The sequence below is a fragment of the Leucoraja erinacea genome, chromosome 23 (assembly GCF_028641065.1).
Source record: "Leucoraja erinacea ecotype New England chromosome 23, Leri_hhj_1, whole genome shotgun sequence".
In the NCBI taxonomy this organism is placed as follows: Eukaryota; Metazoa; Chordata; class Chondrichthyes; order Rajiformes; family Rajidae; genus Leucoraja; species Leucoraja erinaceus.
Window position 1 is genome coordinate 19987115 of NC_073399.1, and position 23221 is coordinate 20010335.

The following is a 23221-nucleotide window of genomic DNA, read 5'->3' on the forward strand; positions in this document are numbered from 1 at the left end:
TCTGGAGCACAAGACTTTGGTACAATTGTCAGAATGCTGTCAGGGTCTATAGCCTTTGCTTATCCAATGCCTTTAGCTATTTTGAGGTATCAAAAGGAATGAAGTTAATGGCTGGTCTGGCATCTATCACGTTGGGGAACCACTAGGGGGAGGAAGAGATGGATCGCCCACTTATGGCTGAAGATTCTTGCAAATATTTCAGCTTTCTCTTCTGCACAAATGTGCTAGGATCACCCATCATTGAGAATGTTCGTGGGGCCTCCTCCTCCAGTGAGTTGTTCAATTGTCCACCATTCGGTGTGGCCGGACTGCAGAGATATCTCAAATGGGAGTTTTTTATTTGGTTGAATTTTACAATGTCTTGTTGAATGGTATGGGAATGTAATGAAAAAAAATGTAATGAAAAATAAGGGGTTTGTTCCACAATAAGTACCATCAAGATCAAATATTTTGACTGTTGACTTCCTTGCTGAATGCGTTGGCAATATGTTCTCCTCCTTTATTCAGGGGTTGGCCTTTACCTCGGATTTGGGTTGTATTTTCACTGAACACCCAAGTATACAGTGAGTGTGCACACACTCACGGAAAGTGAACTCCACGTCAATCATATCCAGATCAATGGATGCTCACAAATTAAATAGCTTCACCAATGGTAACACTCTGTTGTAACCCAGCAATGCTGGCCTCTCAGTACTCCTTACACCAAGCCTCTGTGTACTTTTGCTCACCTCTACATCTCCAGCCGTTGTTGCGTACATACCTTTCATTCTGAATTGCCTCTAAGGCCGCTCTTCCCTCAAAACCTGGAGACGTGAAGCAGGCATGAATTCCATAGACGCACGTCACCAGAGAGGCTCCCACAGATCCAAAGCAATGATGGAGGGGGACTGGGACACAGAGCCGTGCATCCTAAAAGACCAGGAGAGGAACAAACAAGGGAACTTTTTAGTACAGGATTTCCTGCTGAATACCTTCATTTTTAAAGGAGTGACTTGAGTTCTGGGAATTTAGTTCTTTTTTCACAGAACATTTAATTGATGACCAGACTGATCACGCACTGTGTGCGAGGCTGGACAGTGAGTGTACAAGCCCTCATTGACTGTGCTTCCATGAAAGTGATTGGCTACTCACTAGGTCGTGAGTATTCAGACCAATGGATGCTCACATTATATTCTTAGATTCAGAGAGTGAGTCAGTAGGGAAACAGCCCTTTGTCTGTCTGCACCAAGTAAGTATTCTGGGCTAGTCCCACATATCCTCATTTGACCCATAGAACTTCAAATCCTTAGTATCCATGTTTCTGACCAACTGTCTTCTAAAAGCTGTAATTGTGTCTGCTTTGTGTAGGAAGGAACTGCAGATGCTGGTTTAAACTGAAGATACACACACAAAGTTGGAGTAACTCAGCAGGACAGGCAGCATCTCTGGAGAGAAGGAATGGGTGACGTTTCGGGTCCAGACACTTCAGTCTGAAGAAGGGTCATGACCCAAAATGCCACCCATTCCTCTCCAGAGATACTGCCTGTCCTGCTGAGTTACTCCAGCTTTTTGTGTCTATCTTATTAATGTATCTGTTTCTATAGATTCCTCTGGCAGCTTGTTCCAGATATGGATCACCCTCTCAGTGAAAAATGTGTTCCTGAGGTCCCTCTTAAATCTCTCCCCCTCACCTTAAGCCTTAGCCTTAGTTTTAATCATCATCTACTCTGGGAAAAAGGTGATGACCCTCATGATCTTGTATATTTCAATGGGGTCACCACTCAGCCTGCTAGGTTCCAAAGAAAGAAGTCTCAACCGATCCAGCTCCTCCCCCAAGGTCACAAATCCAAGTAAACATCTTGGTGAATCTCTTCTGTAATCTGTGTAATTTATTGACATCCTTTCTGTAGCTGGATTGTGGATGATCAACCATGATCACAATGAATGACGGCGCAGGCTCGAAGGGCCAAATGGCTTCCTCCTGCACCTATTTTCTATGTTTCAATGCATTTACAATAGAGTGCATCAATGCAGCAACACCTGCCAACATGGAGCCATAAAAGGCAATATTCCTATGTAATTCTCCATCACAAACCAATTCAGAACAAAATGAAGCACACTTTATGGACATTACCTTTAAAGCAACCCTTAAGAACTCCCCAGTGCTGTGCTCCAGAGAGAACTCATCAATGCAGTATTCCATTACACACCATAAAAGCAGCCAACCTGCAGATCCATCCATGCAGGAACTGAAGAGATCAACAATGCAGCCCCCTGTGCACCTCTGCTTTCTTTATAGAAACCTCCAGTGTGGATGACGTATGTAAGCAAACAATGATAAATGTAGAGTGCACACCAATGCAGCACCAATGTACAACAATGCTGCACACCTGAAGAACCCAACAATGCAGCATTCTACAATCCACTTCTACGTATTATATCTCCATGACACCCCTACATACAACAATCTACGGAATCGCCAGTGTGTTATTGCTACAGTGCATTAATCATCCCACTAGAATCCACCAATACTATGTCTCTGATGACCCATCAATGCAAGTAACTTTATAGATTCCATCAAACCTGCATAAAATCAACTGATGCAGAATCTCTATAAAGTATTATCTCCATAACTTTACAAGGCAGCGTCTATTAAAGGGCTCGACAATGCAATGGTGGTTACAATGCTTTCATATGACCCAACAAAACAACATTCCTATAGGATCCAGCTACATGGTGTTCCCATCGGACCCAACTACACAACCCCAGATAGTACCACTATAGAACAGACTGCTTCAACAACCCTGCAGAACTCAAGGCGGCAGCCTTACAAAACCCATCACTGTAGCACCTGCACAGAACCTACCAGTTCCCTGGAGAAAACACTGGTTCAACAACAAGAAGAATGCAATGCGACAGGTATAGGCAGCGGAGGACTTTCGGGAACTAAGGAGTAAACTAAAAACGGAGATGACAAGGGCAACAAAGGGGCCAGGAGACAGCTCTGGCGTGTAGCATTAAGGACAATCCCAAAACATTTTATAAATACATAAGGGGGAAAAGGGTGACTAAAGAGAGAGTGGGACCTCTCAGGAATCAAAGCGGTCACCTCAGTGTGGAGCCACAGGAGATGGGCAAGGTCCTCAATGAGTATTTCTCCTCTGTACTGTTACTGAGGAAAAAGACAGCAGGACGGGGAACTTGGGGCAGTCAATGGAAGTGGCTTGAGAGCAGTCACTGTTACCATCGAAGAAGTACTGAAGGCACTGTCGTGTATGAAGGGATACAAATCTCCAGGGCCTGATCAGATATATCCGAGGACATTGCGGGAAACTAGAGAGGAAATTGCGGGAGCCCTGGTTGAAATTTACGAGTCGTCTTAATACAGGAGAGGTGCTGGAAGACTGGAGGGTGGCAAATGTTGTGCGTCTTTTCAAGAAGGGCTGCAGGGAAAACGCTGGGAACTATAGGCCGGTGAGCTTAACATCTGTGTAGTTGTAAAGTTACCAGAGAGTATTCTGAGGGATAGGTGAAGCAGGCATTTGGATGGGCAAGGTTTGATTAGGGATAGTTAACATGGTTTTGTACGTGGGAGGTCGTGTCTCACAAATCTGATTGATTTTTTTTGAAGAAGTGTACAAAAAAGGCGAGAGCTGTAGATGTTATGTACATGGATTTCAGTAAAGCATTCGACAAGTTTACGCCTGGTAGGCTGCTCTGGAAGGATAGATCGCATGGGATCCAAGGAGAGATAGCTGAATGGATAACAAATTGCTCCATGGAAGGAAGCAGAGGGTGATGGTGGAAGGTTGCTTCTCAGACTGGAGGCCTGTGACTAGTGGTGTGCCTCAGGGATCAGTGCTGTGCCCGTTCCTGTTTGTCATCTACATCAATGATTTAGATGAGAACATACAGGGCAAGATTAGCAATTTTGCTGATGATACAAAAGTGAGTGATTTTGCAGATAATGAAGATGGTTGTGAAAGATTGCAGCAGGATCTGGATGGCTGATGGAATACAGTGAAGTGTAAGGTGTTGCATTTTGGGACGTCGAACAAGGGCAGGACCTATACAAGAAATGGTAGACCTCTGGGTAGTGTTGTAGAGCAGAGGGATCTAGGAGTACAGGTGCATGTTTCCGTGAAGGTCGAATTGCAGGTAGATAAGGTGGTCAAAAAGGCTTTTTGTACTTTGGCCATCAGTCAGAGTATTGAGTATAGAAGTTGGGAGGTCATGTTGCAGTTGTATAAGACTTTGGTGAGACCGCATTTAGAATATTGTATTCAGTTCTGGGCTCCATGTTATAGGAAAGATGTTGTCAAACTTGAAAGTGTTCAGAAAAGATTTACGAGGATGTTGCCAGGATTAGAGAGTGTGAGCTATAGGGTGAGGCTTCGGCTGGGTCTCTATTCCACGGAGCACAGGAGGATGAGGGGGATTCTTATAGAGGTGTACAAAATCATGAGAGGGGAATAGGAATTCAAGATTAGGTGTAGGAACAAGCTGCACAAAGTAGGGGGATAATCGAGGACCAGAGGGCATAGGTAGCTGGGGCAAGGTGAAGGGGGCCGAAACATTGGATCATCTAGGAATTCAACTAATTGGGTACATACTGCAGCACCCATTTTCAGCACACAAAGGGCGGCTCAGGATGTATTCAGAAAACACAACTCCAATGCTGCTCAGAGGAGTTATGTATCCACTTGCCCCTAGTGCACCCTCCATTTGGACTGCTTATGGGATGCCCATTGTTTTGGAAGAGACAATTATCTCTTATCAGGACATGGATAGGACAGTAGAATCTGTTTTACAGCTGTTTATGAGTATAAAGATATGTGTGAATTCTCTGTATTGTCAGTCAGAAATAGCGCCGGCATTTGCTTGGGTCTATCACCGTGGTGACAAGTAAAGCTATTGCAGAGATTTTCTGACTCTTTGATTTATTTGAGCATAAACATTCAGGTTATATCTTTAATACTGTTGCTGGTGTAGTTGGGAAAAATATTTCTAACACATATTTCAAAGGAATGTTTATATATATTTTAAAATAATATTTAAAATGTGCGACCCAAAACAGTAAGGATTTCCATAATGAGATATCAGCAGCATGTAAAGATATTGCTGGCAAACCATGTGTACTCACCCGCCAACTGTAGCCGATTCGGTACCCAATGGAACGAGCATTATTGACCAGATTATGGTGGGTGAGAGTAACTCCTTTGGGGCTTCCTGTGGTGCCCTGGAGAAAGCACAAACACGCACAGTAAGCCACAGAGATATTTCTTGATATGGAATCTGTTAATAATCGCTGCCAGCAGTGGACCTTTCCTTTATGTTCACAAGTGTGTGAGTGTTGATCGCACCATACACGTATTGCATGAACAGATCTTGTGTGCACCGTCAGGATCATTGCCCTGTCTGTTTAGATGGTGGACTGAACAGCACCCGATTGAAAGATGGCTGATAGCAAATGAAAAACTTGTTTACTGTACTGGGGATACATGGGTTTACCGAATACTGTCGTCCAACAAAATACTTTTTTAATATATTGTTGCTCACTCAGGATAATGAATCCACATTCAAGTCATGAGACACTGTGCATTCCAAATCCTGAAGGACCCCCAGCGAGGTGGACTGACATTCTGTTTTTGACAGTGCACATTTACACTAGGACCTGGTGCTCCGAACCTCACTGGTTCTTCAAGTCAGTGCAAGGGCAGCCACCGTTAGATGCATGTATCTGTTTGCACAGACACAATCCATTACGCATTGTGTGTGTCAGGTTTTCGAATGTTATGATCTCAGAGGCAACTGACTTAATGCTGATTGACAATAATTGAGATCACTCTGCTACAATTTAATGGCTACTCTTGCTCGGAAAGATGCACAATTTACGTAGTACAGACATCCTGAAAGGTAGAAATATACACAATAAACCTCCAGATTAAGGTGCATTATATTTGAGTGTACAATCAAAATTTGCAGTTGACACTTCTCAAGAGACAGAAGCCCCAGAGATTCCAAATTCCAACATGTTGCACGAGTCATTCACTGAGCAAACATTGATGCGAGGATAATATAACAAGCAACTGCACTTCCAAAAGCTTCAGTCACTTCAATGTCGGCCCCCTAGAAGAGGCGTCCACGTTGCGGGGCTGGAAACTGGAAGTATCCCGAGCTAATTCTGCTATTGCAACAAGTGATGGCTCCCACTGATTGTTGCCGGAAACTTGCGTCCTTTGCAGGACGGACGATGACAGCGATGTTAACATTTGAAACATGGAAGATGGACACGAAAGAAAACTTCAATGTCACAAGTTCCCTTCATAAATCATGTTTTTAAGACCAGCTGAAAAATTCGAATAAACATTTGTTTAAACCATAAAATGCTGGAGGAACACAGCGGGTCAGGCATTATCTGGAAAGTGAATGGACAGATAACGTTTCGGGTCAGGCCTCTTCTTAAGACTCAACACTACAGCCATGTGTCTCTCCTCACCACTTGGCTTCGCTGCCATCTTGCTAGTCTGAGATAGGATCCCAACCTGAAACACCACATGTTCATTCCCTTCACGGTTGCTGCCTGACCCACGGAGATCCTCCAGCACTTTATGTTTTGCTCCAGATTCCAAGATCTGCAGTTTATCCAGTCAAACCTTTGTTTAACATTTGTTCTAATTTCTGAGATGGCCGTAAGAATGTGGCGAATTTTTCAGCAGGCGTGGTCAGCCGTTATCCCTGTGACAGAGTTCTTCGGAAGAGTCTGGTGGTGCCTACTTTCAAGCTACTGTTCCTTCTGCCAGATGGGAGCATGGAGAAGAAAGAAAGACCGAGTGGGACAAGTATTTGATTATGTTGGCTGCTTATCTGAGGCAGCGTGATGTATAGGTGGAGTCAATGGTGGGAAGTTTGGTCTGCATGATGAACTGGGCTCTGTGTGTACAACTCTGTGAAATTTCTTGCGTTCTTGGTCAGAGTTGTTCCCAAATCAACCTGTGAGGCATCGTGACTGTCTTTCTCCAGCGCCTCTGTCTCAGTGCGTGTGAGATGAACAATATTGGTCTTGCACTGAAGCCCATAACCTGGGCATAAATGGAGGAAACTCCCCTGTTAACATCACATTTTCTACTCTTAGAAAACCAAGTTCTTTGATGACCCTCTTTTCTTGCTTTGGCACCAACAAGCTAACAACCCTCTATCCACTCCATTAAAAACATCGCCATTCGCAGTGCATACACCAGTTTCATATAAATTGTTTCGCCCAGTCTAAAGTATGAAACTGAAGCTTGCTTACCGAAGTAAATAGGATATTCACTGGATCGTCAAAGGTCATTTTCTTCTGCACATTTAACAGTTGCTCACGGTGACTGCTGGAAGCTGCCTGATACACCTCCTCAAAGCTGAGTGTCCCTGGGGGCTTGCCTCCGATCATAATTACTGTCTTGAGGTCTGGGAGACTAAACAAGCACAAATCAACTGTCAATGGGAGAGAGGGGTTAGTTAGGGGCTAGAGTTTAAACATGCAAGAACAAAGTTATTTTCTCTGCTTGAATTTAGAAAGAAGTTTTTTTCAATAGCAATGTTTATTTTCGTGCCTACTTAGCAAAGACCCGCAGATTTACTCCACCACTTTATGAGTCTTTTCGCTAATCAATAACTGAAGTTCTTTGTGTTTCCCTTAAGTCATTACTGGCGTTATATTCAATTCACCTTGGGGAAGCAGGCATTATCTCAGAATGACCTGTACACTGGATTGGAGGATATGCAAGTGAATGGCAGCATTACCAGGGAAGAATGATTGGATTGCCGTATGGTGGGAAAGAAAGGCCAGAGGTTGCATCTCTTATGGTTGTGTTGAGGAAGTACAGCAAGATGCAGAGTGGTTCAAGACTTAGGCTTGAATTCTGCAGCTTTAGGTACCTTGCTCTCTCTGTTTATATCCGTTCTGGCCAGTTCTACTCTAGGTCATCCTGTGACATTGGCACAGAAGTACAAGTCCGGTCAGTGTTGTTTTAGTCATAGATTCATGGAGTACGCCGCACAGCTGTACGGAAATACGCCCTTTAACTCACCTTGTTTAAGCTGACCAAGTTGGCATGCTGGGCTCGACCCATTTGCCTGCCTTTGGCCCATATCGTTCAAAACCTTCCCTATCTATATATTTGTCCAAATTATATACAATTCTATCTCTGGCAACTCGTTCCAGATACAGACTAAGAGAGTAGTGAAAAGATTGTTCTTTTAAATCTCTTCCCTCTCATTTTAAGGTTATGCCCTCTAGTTTTAGAATCCACTACCCTCGGTATAAAACCGTAAACGTTCCCTTTTCCCATGCTACTCATGATCTTCTACACTTCAATAAGGTCACCCTTCAGCCTCCAATGCTCCAAAGAAAAAAGTTGTCATCAGTTATCATTCTTGGCCCTACCCCTGCCATTAGAATAGACCACCTACTTCCTGCTGCTGTAGACTCCCTTCAGGTCACTGGGGTCTGGCTGTATAATCTGATGACAACAAATTGCTGATTTCAATGCCAAAGCAGCTTCTGCACTATGGACTGTGGCTGAGTTGAGGGGATCAGTGTGAGATTCCCAATATTCAGGGAAGAAGAAACAGATCAGAAGAGGCTCAAACAGGATCACAGTTTTTAATCCTTCCTGGTGGTGCTAGGAGAGTTCTCACCAGGACAGCAAAGTTCTCCCCAGTCCCGCAAACTCTCACAAACCTGAGACACCTGGTGCAGGAGCCTGTCTTTAGACTTTATAGACTTTAGAGATACAACATGCAAACAGGCCCTTTGGCCCACCAAGTCCACGCCAACCAGCAATCACCATGTACACTCGCACACTAGGGCCAGTTTACAGTTTTACCAAAGCCAATTAACCTACAAACCTGTACGTCTTTGGAGTGTGGGAGGAAACATGAGCACCCGGAGAAAACCCACGCAGTCACAGGGAAAATGTACAAACTCCGTACAGACAGCACCCGTAGTCAGGATCGAACCCGGGTCTCTGGTGCTGTAGGCAGCAACTCTACCATGGCGCCACTGTGCCGACCTTCAGTCAGGAGGGAACTGATCTGGACCTTCTCAAACCGTGATGGTCGGAGACTGTGCCCATCCCAGGCCACCGTGTCCTATGAGCAGTGGTACCTGGTACTCTGGAGATCTCCGGGAGTGGCCTTCTCCAGCTCGGGACAGTTCTGCTTCAGAATGTCGTAGAACCTTTGGGTTTTAAAGGCCATGGGGCAGACCAGTGCCTTACAACCAACCTGTGGAGAGAAATAGACCAACCTGTGAAGAGGTTCAAATCACCAGAGAATTTGCGAGGCTCAATGGGGCATTGGGCAGCAGAGTCGTCGGTACTGCCCACAGGGAAGGGAGATCAGACACAGCAGAACCATCACTGTTCCAGTCTGCAGGGTCCACAGCCATCACTTACTTTTAAGGATAAGGGGGAAATCTTTTAGGACCGAGATGAGAAAAAAATTTTTCACACAGAGAGTGGTGAATCTCTGGAATTCTCTGCCACAGAAGGTAGTTGAGGCCAGTTCATTGGCTATATTTAAGAGGGAGTTAGATGTGGCCCTTGTGGCTAAAGGCATCAGGGGGTATGGAGAGAAGGCAGGTACAGGATACTGAGTTGGATGATCAGCCATGATCATATTGAATGGCGGTGCAGGCTCGAAGGGCCGAATGGCCTACTCCTGCACCTATTTTCTATGTTTCTATGTTTTCTGCACAGGCAGTAAAATGGGCCCCAGTTGTAAATGATAGGCGAGTGTGGGAAGCTTTAGTTCAAAGAGGTCAAGAGTCAAGTCACAAGTGTTTTATTGTCATATGTCCCAGACGGAACAGTGACTTACTTGCAGCCACACAACAGAATATGTAAACATAGTACTGTAAACAATATCATAAATGAGAAAAATAGTTCAACATGTATACATGTATGTATATATTTCCATATATACATTTCTATATGTAAATATATAGACACATCTAGTGTCTATGTCATTCAGAGCTTATTTGGAGGTTGTAGTGTTTCATAGCCTGATGGCTATTGGGAAGAAGCTGTTCCTGAACCAGGAAGTACATGCCTCCACCAGTTTATAGAGAGGATACAGAGCTGGAGAATTTCAGTGACAACGTACAGAAAAGTCATATTGCTGGGGGAGAAGGAGTGAGACTGGTCCAGAAACTTCAACAGGACGTCTCCGCCTGCTGCCAACAGATCCTGTGGCCCTCGGATACGGCTCCTCAGCTGCAAGGGCTTTTTGGTCCGAGCACTCAGTGTAAACAGCTGAGTCAGTGGGGCAGCGAGTCCGGATCAGGAAGGCACTGGGGAGACGGCAAGGATGGAGCAGCAGAGTCGGATGAGGAGATCGCGAGGAGGGACGCAGGCGGTTTACATTTTGGGTTTGTTTTAAACTCTCTCCACATGGGGCAGAATCAGAGGCAGGTCGAGAGCTGCAGATGGTGATGTGCAAGGAATTGCTGGCTCTGCAGCTTTGCCCAGCTGTGTGCAGGGAGAGCAGCTGATAGGAAGTGACATGTTCTCACCTATATGTTGGATGCATGTTTCCTTTAATACAGGCCATTCAGCCATCGATTCAATGCCAGCCCCAAGAGCATTCCCATCAGAACCATTCCCTGATGTATCTCCCTGTAACCTATTCTCGCTCACATGCTCGCTAACTCCCCCTTAATTCTCCCACCATCCCCTACACAAGGGACAATTTACAATCGTAATAAATCTACTCACTGGAACGTAGGAGACAACTGGAGCACCCGGGGGAAACCCATGCAGTCAGAGGGAGAACTTGCAAACTCCACACAGACAAGACCCGAACTGGATCTCTGCAGTCCTGAGGCAGCAGCACGACAGCTGCACCACTGCGCCAACTAGATATCAACACCGATTGTGGAACAGGTTTGTTTCCTAGTCAAGGTTCGCAAGATCCAACAGGCAAGGCAGAGCATCTTGAGCAAAAATCAGTGCTGGACGATGGGCTCAGTGGGCCTGGCAGCATCTGGGGAGGGAAATGGACAGACGGCATTTCATGTCGGGACTCTTTTTCAGACTGCGCTTTGAGTCTGGGTATGCGTTTAGGGTCTCGAGAAGGGCTCCAATCTGAAAGGTTGTCTATCTATTCCCTTCCCAGATGCAGGAGTTTCTCTAAAATTAGAATTTTTAAACAAATGTTTCGTTGATTACAGCCCACCGTACCTTCTTCAGAACAAACTGCAACTCCTGTGCCTGGTACGCTGGATTGATTTGAGCCTGGGAGGAAACACAAAAGAATAGAGTTATGAAAAGCCAGTGTTCACTAGCAATAGCCCTCTCAGCTAGTATTTTATGCTGCTCAGCATTCACATCTTAACCCCCCCACCCCCATTGCAAAATATTTTTAGGCAGCAACAGTTCTTTTGCTAACTGAATTTTCAGCAAAGCTTTAGAATCAGGAGAGATATTTCACGCTCCAAAAGATTCTCACCTCCTCCTCCCTCATCCCCTCCACCCTCACTCGCACCCGCAACCCTTTCCCCCTCTTCCCTCATCCCCTCCTCCCTCACCCCCTCCTCCCGCCCACCTCCCAGCCTCACCCCCCCCTCCTCTGCCCCCCCCCCCCTTCATCCTCACTCCCTCCATCCTCGCCCCCACACTCTTACCTCCTCCTTCCGCTGTGTTCAATCCTTATCCTGCCCATGCCAGCGTTCGGCCATGTGGATCGGGCCAGTGGCCACCACCATCCCTGTGCTTACCATTATGATGCCCGCTTGTGCACACGCCAGCTGAGTCAACAGCCATTCGTAGATGTTTGGCCCCCACATGCCCAGCCGGTCTCCTCTCTCCAGCCCAATGGCGAGTAACCCTGCAGCCATCTGGTCCACCTGCAAAAGCGTGTCGATGTATCAGAACCGATTACTGCTGAGAAACATCGCGGCAGCAGACCCAGCAATTTGTCCCCAGTTCCGTGCTTTACAAAATTTCTGGTCACACTTGTAAAATCTCTTGTAAATCTCGGGCTTATTATCCTTATGCCGTACTGGGACCTGGGAGCTGCAGCCAGTCCCAGGGACGCGAAGGATCTGGGAACTGCAGCCTGTCACGGGGCACGCAGGTGACCTGGGAACCAAAGATCATAGCTCGTGGACAAAAGTGCTGGAGAAACTCAGCGGGTGAGACAGCATTTATGGAGTGATAGAATAGGTGATGTTTTGGGTCAAGACCCTTCTTCAGACTGATGTGGAGGTGGGGGGCCGGAAGAAGAAAGGAAGAGGCAGAGACAGTAGGCTGTGGGAGAGCTGGGAAGGGGAGGGGAAGGAAGGAGAAAGTAAGGACTACCTGAAATTGGAGAAGTCAATGTTCATACCGCTGGGGTGTAAACTGCCCAAGCAAAATATGAGGTGCTGCTCCCCCAATTTGCGGTGGGACTCACTCTGGCCGTGGAGGAGGTCCAGGCCAGAAAGGTCGGATTCGGAATGGGAGGGGAAGTTGAAGTGCTGGGCCACCGGGAGATCAGGTTGGTTAGTGCGAACCGAGCGGAGGTGTTGGGCGAAGCGATTGCCAAGCCTACGCTTGGTCTCACCGATGTAGAGCAGCTGACACCTAGAGCAGCGGATGCAACAGATGAGGTTGGAGGAGGTGCAGGTGAACCCCTGCCTCACCTGGAAAGACTGCTTGGGTCCTTGGATGGAGTCAAGAGGGGAGGTAAAGTGACAAGTGTAGCATTTCCTGCAGTCGCAAGGGAAAGTACCAGGGGAGGGGGTGGTTTAGGAGGGAAGGGACGAATAAAACTTCCACAGTACATAGTTTTTAGTCAGATATTTAGTATGAAAATATTGATCATGGATAGACAATTACACAAAATATAGATCTATTAGATGTTCTTATGACATGATTGTGCAAAAAAAAAAGATTTTGACTATCTTGAGAGTGGATGTTTGTGGATTTTGAACACATGTCTATGCAAAACGGCCCTTGCCTGCTGCAGTGTTATAAACCAACAGAGTAAAATTTATGGGAATTAAACATTCAATTCTGATTTGGCATAGAAATTCATGACAAAGTGAGATTTAAAAATCATGTTATATTGTGAATTCTTGTGTGAATGGGATCAGTTTGTTATTTGGATACTAGAAAAGCAATAGGGAACAAGATGCTAATTTCTGAGTATGAAAATGACCATAACTTTTTTAATACTGAATATATTAAAGTGAATTAGGTATCAAATTAAAGTTCTTTTTATGCTTTATCTGATGGAATAAATTGCAGGCTTGATTTTTAACATCTCAAAATGTTGTAACATCCCTATTTTCTGGTGAATGTACAAGCCTTTCTCATTAGTCTAATTTTATCCATAATCCCTTCAATTACTTGAGTGAATCTCTCTTCATTATTGCTCAGTTCTTATTTATAAAGAATTATCTCTCAGGAAACAGTTGAACATTAGAGACACAATAGTTGCAACAATCTGAATCAGAAAACTGTTGGAGGAACTGAAGGGGACAAGCAGCATTTTTGGAGGCAGAGGCAACATTTCGGGTCGGGATCTGCATGTGGAGAGGGGAGACCCAGTATCGAGAAGTGAGAGAAAGGGTTGAGAAAGGAATTAACAGACGGTAGGTGTAACTATGTGAGGAAACGGATGATGACTTGAGAGACCGGAGACAGGGGGAGTTGAGAGACAGATACTAGCAGAGACAGCAAAGGATGCAGATGAAAGGGGCAAATGGAGCCAGGTGGGGCAGGTGGAGGTGAGGGTGGAGACAGAGTCTGGAAGGTGAGACACAACCGGCTGCAGGTATGGAATGTCATAAGGTAAGGAATGTGATAAATGGAACCAGTGAATATTATTATCCAAACTACCATGGCCAATGTATGTTTTGAACTGGATTATAGATTCTCATTGCTGGTGGCATCTGTAGGAGTTGGTTTCAGAGCTTGAATAGAGCTTCAGCTGGCAGTGTTCTAACAGATCACTCTCCTGATCTGAGTCAGAACATCCTAGAGTCATGCAGCATTGAAGTGGGCCCAACCTGTTCGTGCCGACTAAGCTGCCTAACTGAATGCATCCCATTTGCCTGCATTTGGCCCACATCCCTCTAAACCTTTCCTATCCATGTATCCGCTCAAATGTCTTGTAAATGTTGATATGCTACTTGCCACAAATACTTTCTCTGGCAGCTAGTTCCATGTACCCATCACCATCTGTATGAAAAAAGTTGCCACTCAGTTCCTTTTCAAAAATCTTTCCTATTTTACCTTAAAGCTATGCTCTCTACTATTAGACTTCCCTACCGGTGAAAGACTGGCTATTCACCTTCTCTAAGCCTATGCATGTCTATTTAGTAGGAAAGGGGATGGGGATATGCAGAGTGAATATAAGAGTTACTACAAGTCTAAAAATCAGGAGCTCAAGGGGCGTGATCTCCAGATTACTCCCAATACCACGTGCTAGTGACAGGTCTGCAGGTGCTAGGGAGGGTCTAAACTAGATCGGCAGGGAGACAAGATACAATGCAGTAGTGAGACTGGTGGGAGGCTGGAAGTCGATAAAGAAGACAATAACAACAATTTCAGTACAAGGGATAGGCACGTGCATGGCAAGGAACGGGGAAAGACTGGATTAATTTGCACATATTTCAATGCAAGATGCCCGATACACAATATACACAATACAATTTATTTGTCACTTGAACCTCATAGAAGCTGCAGGTATGGAATGTCATAAGGTAAGGAATCAGATGGAATGTGTGGTTTGAAGAGCAAAAACATAGTTTACAATGCCAAAATTGAAAGGTTGAGGAAAAGCAAGGTGTATGATAGGTGAAGTGCATGAATTCAAGGCGTAAATAAATACTGGGCCCATTGCCACGATGGAAATCTGGCCAAGGGAGGAACCAGACTAGAACATTACGTTCTAGGGTAAAGGTGTGGATAAAAGAGGGAGGGAATTGCTTTACAGATTAAGAAAACATCACGGCAGTAATCTGAGATTACATTACTGATGGTGAGGCTTTATGTGTACATCTGAAAAATAAAAAGGAAATAATCATCTTGTTGGGAGTGCACTACAGGTTCCCAATTATTCAAGGGGAATTAGAGGAACAAATATGGTAGCAAATTGCAAACAGCTGCAAGACTAACTTTCCTAATATAGGCTGGGACTGCCAAAGTGCCAACGGCTCAGATGGAATGTGTGGTTTGAAGAGCAAATATATAGTTTACAATGCCAAAATTGAAAGGTTGAGGAAGGTGTACAGAGTTGCTTATTGGTTGCAGTCTGAGTATTATTATATGCCAATGTACATGTAGCAGCTGATCTTCTCCTTGAAAACTTTGCTTTTTGCTAGAAATTGTAATTTCTGTAACTTCAGTAGAAGGGATAGGCACGAGCATGGAACATGGAAAGACTGGATTAATTTGGACATATTTCAATGCAAGATGCCTGATAAGTGACGTGTATGAATTCAAGGCGTAAACAAATATTGGGCCCATAGCCATGAGGCAAATCTGGCCAAGGGAGGAACCAGACTAGAACATTATGTTCTAGGGTAAAGGCGAAATAGAGGTGGGGATAAACGAAGGATTAAGAAAACATCAGGGCAGTAATCTGAGATTACATTACTGATGGTGAGGCTTTATGTGTACATCTGAGAAATAAAAAGGAAACAATCATCTTGTTGGGAGTGTCAGATTCCCAATTAGTCAAGGGGAATTAGAGGAAAAAATATGGTAGCAAATTGCAAACAACTGCAAGACTGACTTTCTTAATATAGGCTGGGACTGCCAAAGTGCGAACAGCTCAGATGGCGTGATATTTATCAGGCGTGTACAGGAAAGTTTCTCAGTCAATATGTACGTAGAAGAGGAACAGGTCCGTCAACCCACATTGTCCAAGTCAAACATGATGGCAAGTTCAAGTAAATCTCTATCTGCACAGGATCCATATCCCATGCATATCGATGAGGCTTCTAAAAGCCTCTTAAATGCCCCTTTCGGCCTCCACCACAACTCCTGTCAGTGCGTTCCAGTCACCCACAACGCAAAAAAACATTCTCTGCACATCTCCTTTACATTTTACCCCTCACTTTAAAGCTATACATTCTAGTTTTTAACATTTCCACCCTCACAATTTTACATTTACGTATTACTATTCAGAATATTTATTCATAACTGTTTTTCTCGGCTTTAATCATATCTGCTTGTAACATGTGATGTCGTACTTCCCATTCCAAGGCAGGAGCTTTCATGCAAATCACATTGGGCAATAGTCTGAACTGCAATCTGGGCAGACCATGATTTTCCCCAGTGACTCCCTTTACCCCAAGCTTTGCCCCACAGGGGGTTGCAGTTCAAACAGTGTTAAAGAACAATTGGAACAACCGTGAATAAGAAGCCATCTCTCACCTCCTGTTTTAACTGCCCAAATGTTTTCCTGACTCCGTCCCGCAGAAACACCACCGCCTCTTTATCCGGGAATCTATTCACAGTTTCATCAAAACATTGTCCGATAGTTTTGCCAACAAGCGGCATGTTCATGGCACCGTGGACGTAGCTGGTGCTGAGGGTCGGTCTCATTGGGACAACGTCTAAATAATTCACGGTGCTAACGAAAAAAAAGAGAAATAGAAATGCGAATGTACAGACTTAATCTGGTTCTCGGTGCTGATCTCTCAATGAACTCTTACACTAAGATCATATCTATCCTGTCTTCTTCTTCTTGCGTATGGTGTGCACAGCCTAAAGTTGTAGGACAACTTGTTCTATTTAATCTTATTTGGCTGTGCATGCCAGGTTGATTGCATTCGTCCAAACAGGGCGGACTACGTGAAGGTTGCAATCTTCCACCCCATCTATCTTTCGACAAGACATGAAACAGTGGACGTTTTTTCCACACATCTGATAAGCACGTCCATGCAATGATCTGCCAACAACCTCGGCTCCATTAAGAATGTGTCAGAGGATTCTCCCACTGCTCATCGTGAATGACAAACTGGTGATGTTCAACTGTTTCACTTCTGGGCAGGTTACCAGCTGTTCGTTGTGACGTCCCCAATGTCACATTTGACAGCGTTATGCTCTTGTGACCAAGATAACAGAGCATTGTGCATTTTATCATTTTTTTCCGTTTTTTCTGGTTTTGTAAGAGTCAGTTCGATATAAAGTATAAACCACTGCTGGTTCATTAGGTGGGTTGCTAAGCTCACGAAGCTTCTTTTGTTCCAGTGTGCCTGCTTTCAGCAGAGTCACAGATGGGTGTCTGCCATGTGATCATGCCCAGCCTCAGGTGCTGCCATTCCGTGTTTCTACTCACAATGATCTCACTGTTTCCTCTCTCTCACTCTCAAAGATACAGGATAGCTGGTAATTTAACCTATACATAGATATTTATTTCCACAAGAGTTTACATTTTGAAACGTGGCAGCTCCTGAATAGGTTTTCATTCAGAGCCATGAACCCTCTGGTTGTCACTACCCTGAAATGAGGGATCACCAACACTCACAGTGCCATTGGCCACACACTGCACTCTCTAATGTGCTACCAACTATTATTGCACAAGCTACTAAGCCATGCTGGGAACGTTAATTCCCTCTGGAAACAAAATGCAACCACTGAAAACAAAAATATGTTAGCCATGCACTTTTGGAAACAAACAATCTCCGCAACTAATGCTGGGAACATTAGGAAGCAAAATGGAACTGCAGCAAACAAAATATGTTAGTCTTGCACTTTTGGGAAAAAAATAATATTTCAGCACGTAACGGTGAAGCAATCAGGATACAGTTACAAGTAATCACACCATCACAACTTGCCAAAATGCTTATTTTTTAAAGTCCAGTCTTTAACACATCATCAAAATGAACCTACTCTATCCATCTTTGGAATGTGTGGCAATGATTTTTCAGGGTGTTTTTTGAGGTTACCTAAAATTGGAAAAATTCAATGTCAATAAAATGAATCAAAAAAGGCGAGTATTGAATCTTGGGAGTCAATGTGACTGTGGGAATAATTTTAAATGGTAAGAAATCAAAGTCAGACTGGTGTGAATGGGTGCTTGAGGATCTGAAGCGTCAGTTTCCAGACTGTATCCAGGAAAGCATGAAGGTCCACCATTCTATTTGAAAAAAAAAAGCTTGTGCTTACAACTTCTCTTTGCTTTCCATCCTACAACCAGTTTCATACCTTCATTGCCACCGGTGGGTGCCAGAATGTGCCTCCACCTCTTACAAAACATGGGTGTCACATTTACCATTCCCCACACCACTGCTACCACCCCTGCATCAGGAGAGGGGAAGATAATAATAAAGCCGTCTTCATGCTCACTTTCGACAGTATCAACAAATGTATCCTTCTTGGACAGGGTTGCTATAAGCATAGCCAGCCTTTCTACCACTAGTATCTACTATTACACCCCAACACTATCTACTCTTCTTTCTCGAGTTTGGTAGCAATCTCACCAGCCCATTGCATTGCAGAGTACTCGTTTGTCTTGAATTTCTCCTCAAGACACAATCACTGTCTTGGCTTCATCGCGCTTATTGCCTGCTTTTCAAGGATTTTGTGTTTCCTTTTGTATTAACTCTATTTCATAATATCCATTTGCTCTTCTTATTAACTTTTAAGTCAGAAACAAGGGCAGCAGTCAACTGTAGGAGGTACACAAAAATGCTGGAGAAACTCAGCGGGTGCAGCAGCATCTATGGAGCGAAGGAAATGGGTGCGTTTCGGGCCAAAACCCTTCTTCAGACTGATGGGGGCGTGGGGGGGAGAAGGAAGGAAAAAGGGAGGAGGAGGAGCCCGAGGGCGGGGGGCTGGGAGGAGACCGCTCGAGGGTTAAGGAAGTGGAGGAGACAGCAAGGGCTAGCAAAATTGGGAGAATTCAATGTTCCTGCCATCCGGCAACCCAGGCGGAATATGAGGTGCTGTTCCTCCAATTTCCGGTGTTGCTCACTCTGGCAATGGAGGAGACCCAGGACAGAGAGGTCGGATTGGGAATGGGAGGGGGAGTTGAAGTGCTGAGCCACCAGGAGTTCAGGTAGGTTATTGCGGACTGAGCGGAGGTGTTCGGCGAAACGATCGCCCAACCTCCGCTTAGTCTCACCGATGTAAATCAGCTGACATCTAGAGCAGCGGATGCAGTAGATCAATCAATCAATCAATCAACCTTTATTGTCATCTTGCAAGCAACAAGTACAGTGCAAAATGAAAAGACGTTTCCCAGTGAATAGCGGAGCCTCGCACATGAAATTTAAAACACTTCTCACATAATAACACTAAAAAAAACAATCCAGTCCCTGATGGAACAGAATAAATAGTTAAAATCAGGTAAAAAACACAATGTTAAAAACAGTAAACCAATCATAAAAAAATGTCCGGGGCCGCTGATTTGAGTGGCCAGTGCCAGTTATTAAAGTGTCCGTGCCAGCCGCAGAGTCAAGTCAAGTGACTGTGAGTGCAGAGTGACTGTTTAGCAGCCTCACAGCCTGTGGTAGGAAGCTGTTTAGCAGCCTCGTAGTCCGGGCTTTGATGCTTCGATATCTCTTGCCTGATGGCAAGAGATCCAGGTGTGTGTGGAGGGGGTGCAGTTTGTCCTTGGCAATTCTCTGTGCTTCTTCAGACAGCGGCTCTGGAACAGTTTTGTGTACCGAGGGTAGGGAGACGCTAATAATATCTCTCTGCTCCCCTCACTACCCTCTGCAGAGCCTTCCTGTCCGAGCAGTCAACAGGTGCAGTACCACGTATTGATGCAGTACGTGAGTACAGACTCCACCGTGCCCCTGTAGAAAGTCCTGAGGATGTTGGTTTCGGGAGTGAGGCTTCTGTTTGATGGGGGTGTCCTCAGGAGAAGGAAGGAAAAAGGGAGGAGCAGTCGCTGATGGGCCCGTTTGACGGTCCCAGTGGTGTTCCTGGACCAGGTGAGGTTGTCCGTTATCTGCACACCGAGGAACTTTATGCTCTCCACTCTCTCCACTGCAGTGCCACTAATGTTGAGCGGTGTATGCTCTGGCTGCGCCCTCCTGAAGTCGACAACCATCTCCTTAGTTTTTTCGACATTCAATTCCAGGTTATTTTTGCCGCACCAGTCCACCAGTTGTTCTACTTCCTCCCTGTACCTTGTTTCGTCATCTCCACTGATGAGTCCCACCACTGTAGTGTCGTCCGCGAACTTTATGATTTTATTGTCCCTGAATCTGGCAGCACAGTCATGTGTGAGCAGTGTGAACAACAGCGGGCTGAGCACACAGATGAGGTTGGAGGAGATACAGGTGAACCTTTGTCGCATCTGGAACGACTGCTTGTGTCCTTGAATGGAGTCGAGGGGGGAGATGAAGGGACAGGTGTTGCATTTCTTGCGGTTGCAACGGAAAGTGCCCGGGGAGGGGGTGGTACGGGAGGGAAGGGAAGAATTGACAAGGGAGTTGCGGAGGGAACGGTCTTTGCGGAAGGCAGACATGGGGGGAGATGGGAAGATGTGGCGAGTGGTGGGGTCACGTTGGAGGTGGCGGAAATGGCGGAGGATTATTTTTTGTATTTGCCAGCTGGTGGGGTGAAAGGTGAGGACTAGGGGGACTCTGCCCTTGTTGCGAGTGCAGGGATGGGGAGAGAGAGCAGTGTTGCGGGGTATGGATGAGACCCTGGTGCGAGCCTCATCTATGGTGGAGGAGGAGAATCCCCGTTCCCTGAAGAGCAAGGACATTTCCGATGCCCTGGTGTGGAACGTCTCATCCTGGGAACAGATGCGGCGTTGGCGGAGGAATTGGTAGTAGGGGATGGAGTCTTTACAGGGGGCAGAGTGGGAAGACGTGTAGTCCAGATAGCCATGTGAGTCAGTGGGTTTGTAGTGTATGTTGGTGAGAAGTCTGTCCCCAACTGTGGGACTCCTGAAGTTCCATCACCATTTAATAAGGTCATGGCTGGACATGACCTTGACCTTCCGCTCCACTTTCCTACCCGATTCCCAATTTCCTTGGCTCTCTATGGTTCAACAATCTCTGAACTTTGAATATTTAGTGCTTTGGCCTTCAGAGATTTCTTCAGAGGCATCCAGAGATCCACAATCCTCGAAGAGGAATCTCCTCGTTCTCTCTGTCTGTCCCTATATTGCTAGTTTCCGATCCCTGCATAAGGGAAACATCTTCTATCATTTACCCCATCAGGCACCCGTCACTCCCTCTTCTCCCCTTTCCCATCAAGCAAGAGTTATAGAGGTGTAAAAACACTTACCTCCAGATTCAGAGACAATTTCTTCTCAGCTGTTACCAGGCAACTGAACCATCCTACCAACAGCCGGAGAGCAGACCTGAACTACTATCAACCTCAGAATATCTTTGATTGGACTTTACTGGACCATATCATGCACCAAACATTATTCACGTAGTTCCCTTTATCATATATCCGTATCCTGTGGATAGCTCGATTGTGATCATGTTTTGTATTTCCACTGACAGGTTAGCACGCAACAAAAGCTTTTCACTGTACCTCGGTACACGTGACAATAAGCTAAACTAAACTACAAAATCGGATATTCCCGCTACGTTAATTCTACATGATTACCACGAGTTTGATTTGTTTTAAACTCGGGATCACTCGTGGGTGGACTTGCACCGTGAGACAGGGCCATTAGCTACCCTCCAATCCACAGGAACTGATCCTGAATATTTAGAACATTGGAAAATTATCACTAATGCATCCACGATTTCTAGAACCACTTCCTTAAGTACCATGGGATGCAGACCATCAGGCCCTGGGGATTTATCGACCTTCAGTCCCATCAGTCTACCCAACACCATTTCCTGCCTAATGTGGATTTCCTTCAGTTCCTCCATCACCCCAGATCCTCTGGCCACTAGTATATCAGGAAGATTGTTTGTGTCCTCATTAGTGAAGACGGAGCCAAAGTACCTGTTCAACACATCTGCCATTTCCTTGTTTCCCCATAATAAATTCACCTTTTTCAGTCTTCAAGGATCCAACTTTGGTCTTAACTAATTTTTTCCTCTACACATACCTAAAGAAGCTTTTACTATCCTCCTTTATATTCTTGGCTAGCTTACCTTCGTACCTCATCTTTTCTCCCAGTATTGCTTTTTTAGTTATCTTCTGCTCTTTAAACATTACCCAATCCTCTTGCTTCCTGCTCATCTATGTTAATGTTGTACTTCTCTGGGGTTGGACAGGCTAGATGCAGGAAGATTATTCCCGATGTTGGGGAAGTCCAGAACTAGGGGTCACAGTTTAAGGATAAGAGGGAAGTCTTTTAGGACCAAGATGAGAAAATCATTTTTTACACAGAGAGTGGTGAATCTGTGGAATTCTCTGCCACAGAACGTAGTTGAGGCCAGTTCATTGGCTATATTTAAGAGGGAGTTAGATGTGGCCCTTGTGGCTAAAGGGAGAGAAGGCAGGGATGGGATACTGAGTTGGATGATCAGCCATGATCATATCGAATGGTGGTGCAGGCTCGATGGGCCGAATGGCCTACTCCTACACCTATTTTCTATGTTTCTATGTTTCTTCTCTTTTATTTTCATACTGTCCCTGACGTCCCTTGTCAACCACGGATGCCCCTTACTCCCCTTGGAATCTTTCTATATCCTCTTTGGAATGAACTGATCCTGCACCTTCTGTATTATTCCCAGAAATACCTGCCATTGTTGTTTCACTGTCATCCCTGCTAGGGTATCTTTCCAGTCAACTTTGGCCAGCTCCTCCCTCATGGCTCCATAGTCCCCTTTATTGAACTGTAATACTGACACCTCTGATTTACCCATCTACCTCTCCAATTGTAGATTAAACGACCATATTATGGTCGTTACCTCCTAATGGCTCCTTAACCTGAAGTTCCTTTATCAAATCCGGTTCATTACATAACACTAAATCCAGAATTGCCTTCTCCCTGGTAGGCTCCAATACAAGCTGCTCCAAGAATCCATCACGGAAGAACTCCACAAACTCCCTTTCTTGGGATCCGGTACCAACCTGATTTTCCCAGTTTACCTGCATGTTGAAATCTCCCATAACAACCATAGCATTACCTTTACTACATGCTAATTTTAACTCCTGATTCAACTTGCACCCTATATCCAGACTACTGTATGGGGACCTGTAGATAAGTCCCATTCTGGTTTATTTACTAATACAATTCCTTAGTTCTATCCATACTGACTCCACATCTCCTGTTTAAATGTCACTCCTTGCAAGGGACTGAATTTCATTCCTCACCAACAGAGCTACCC

The 23221-nt window shown here is 45.1% G+C and overlaps 1 protein-coding gene across 1 annotated transcript in view; it reads right to left on the minus strand.

The window, feature by feature from the left end:
* Positions 1 to 23221, minus strand: part of acsf2 (acyl-CoA synthetase family member 2) — a 97426-nt gene that overhangs the window by 57559 nt on the left and 16646 nt on the right. The window contains exons 2-8 of the mRNA XM_055654051.1: positions 16392 to 16590; positions 11741 to 11869; positions 11205 to 11258; positions 9131 to 9249; positions 7274 to 7436; positions 5123 to 5218; positions 761 to 909 (exon numbers count right to left, since the gene is read on the minus strand). Of these exons, the coding sequence (XP_055510026.1) occupies positions 761 to 909; positions 5123 to 5218; positions 7274 to 7436; positions 9131 to 9249; positions 11205 to 11258; positions 11741 to 11869; positions 16392 to 16590 (909 nt within the window). The remainder of the gene's footprint in view (positions 1 to 760; positions 910 to 5122; positions 5219 to 7273; positions 7437 to 9130; positions 9250 to 11204; positions 11259 to 11740; positions 11870 to 16391; positions 16591 to 23221) is intronic.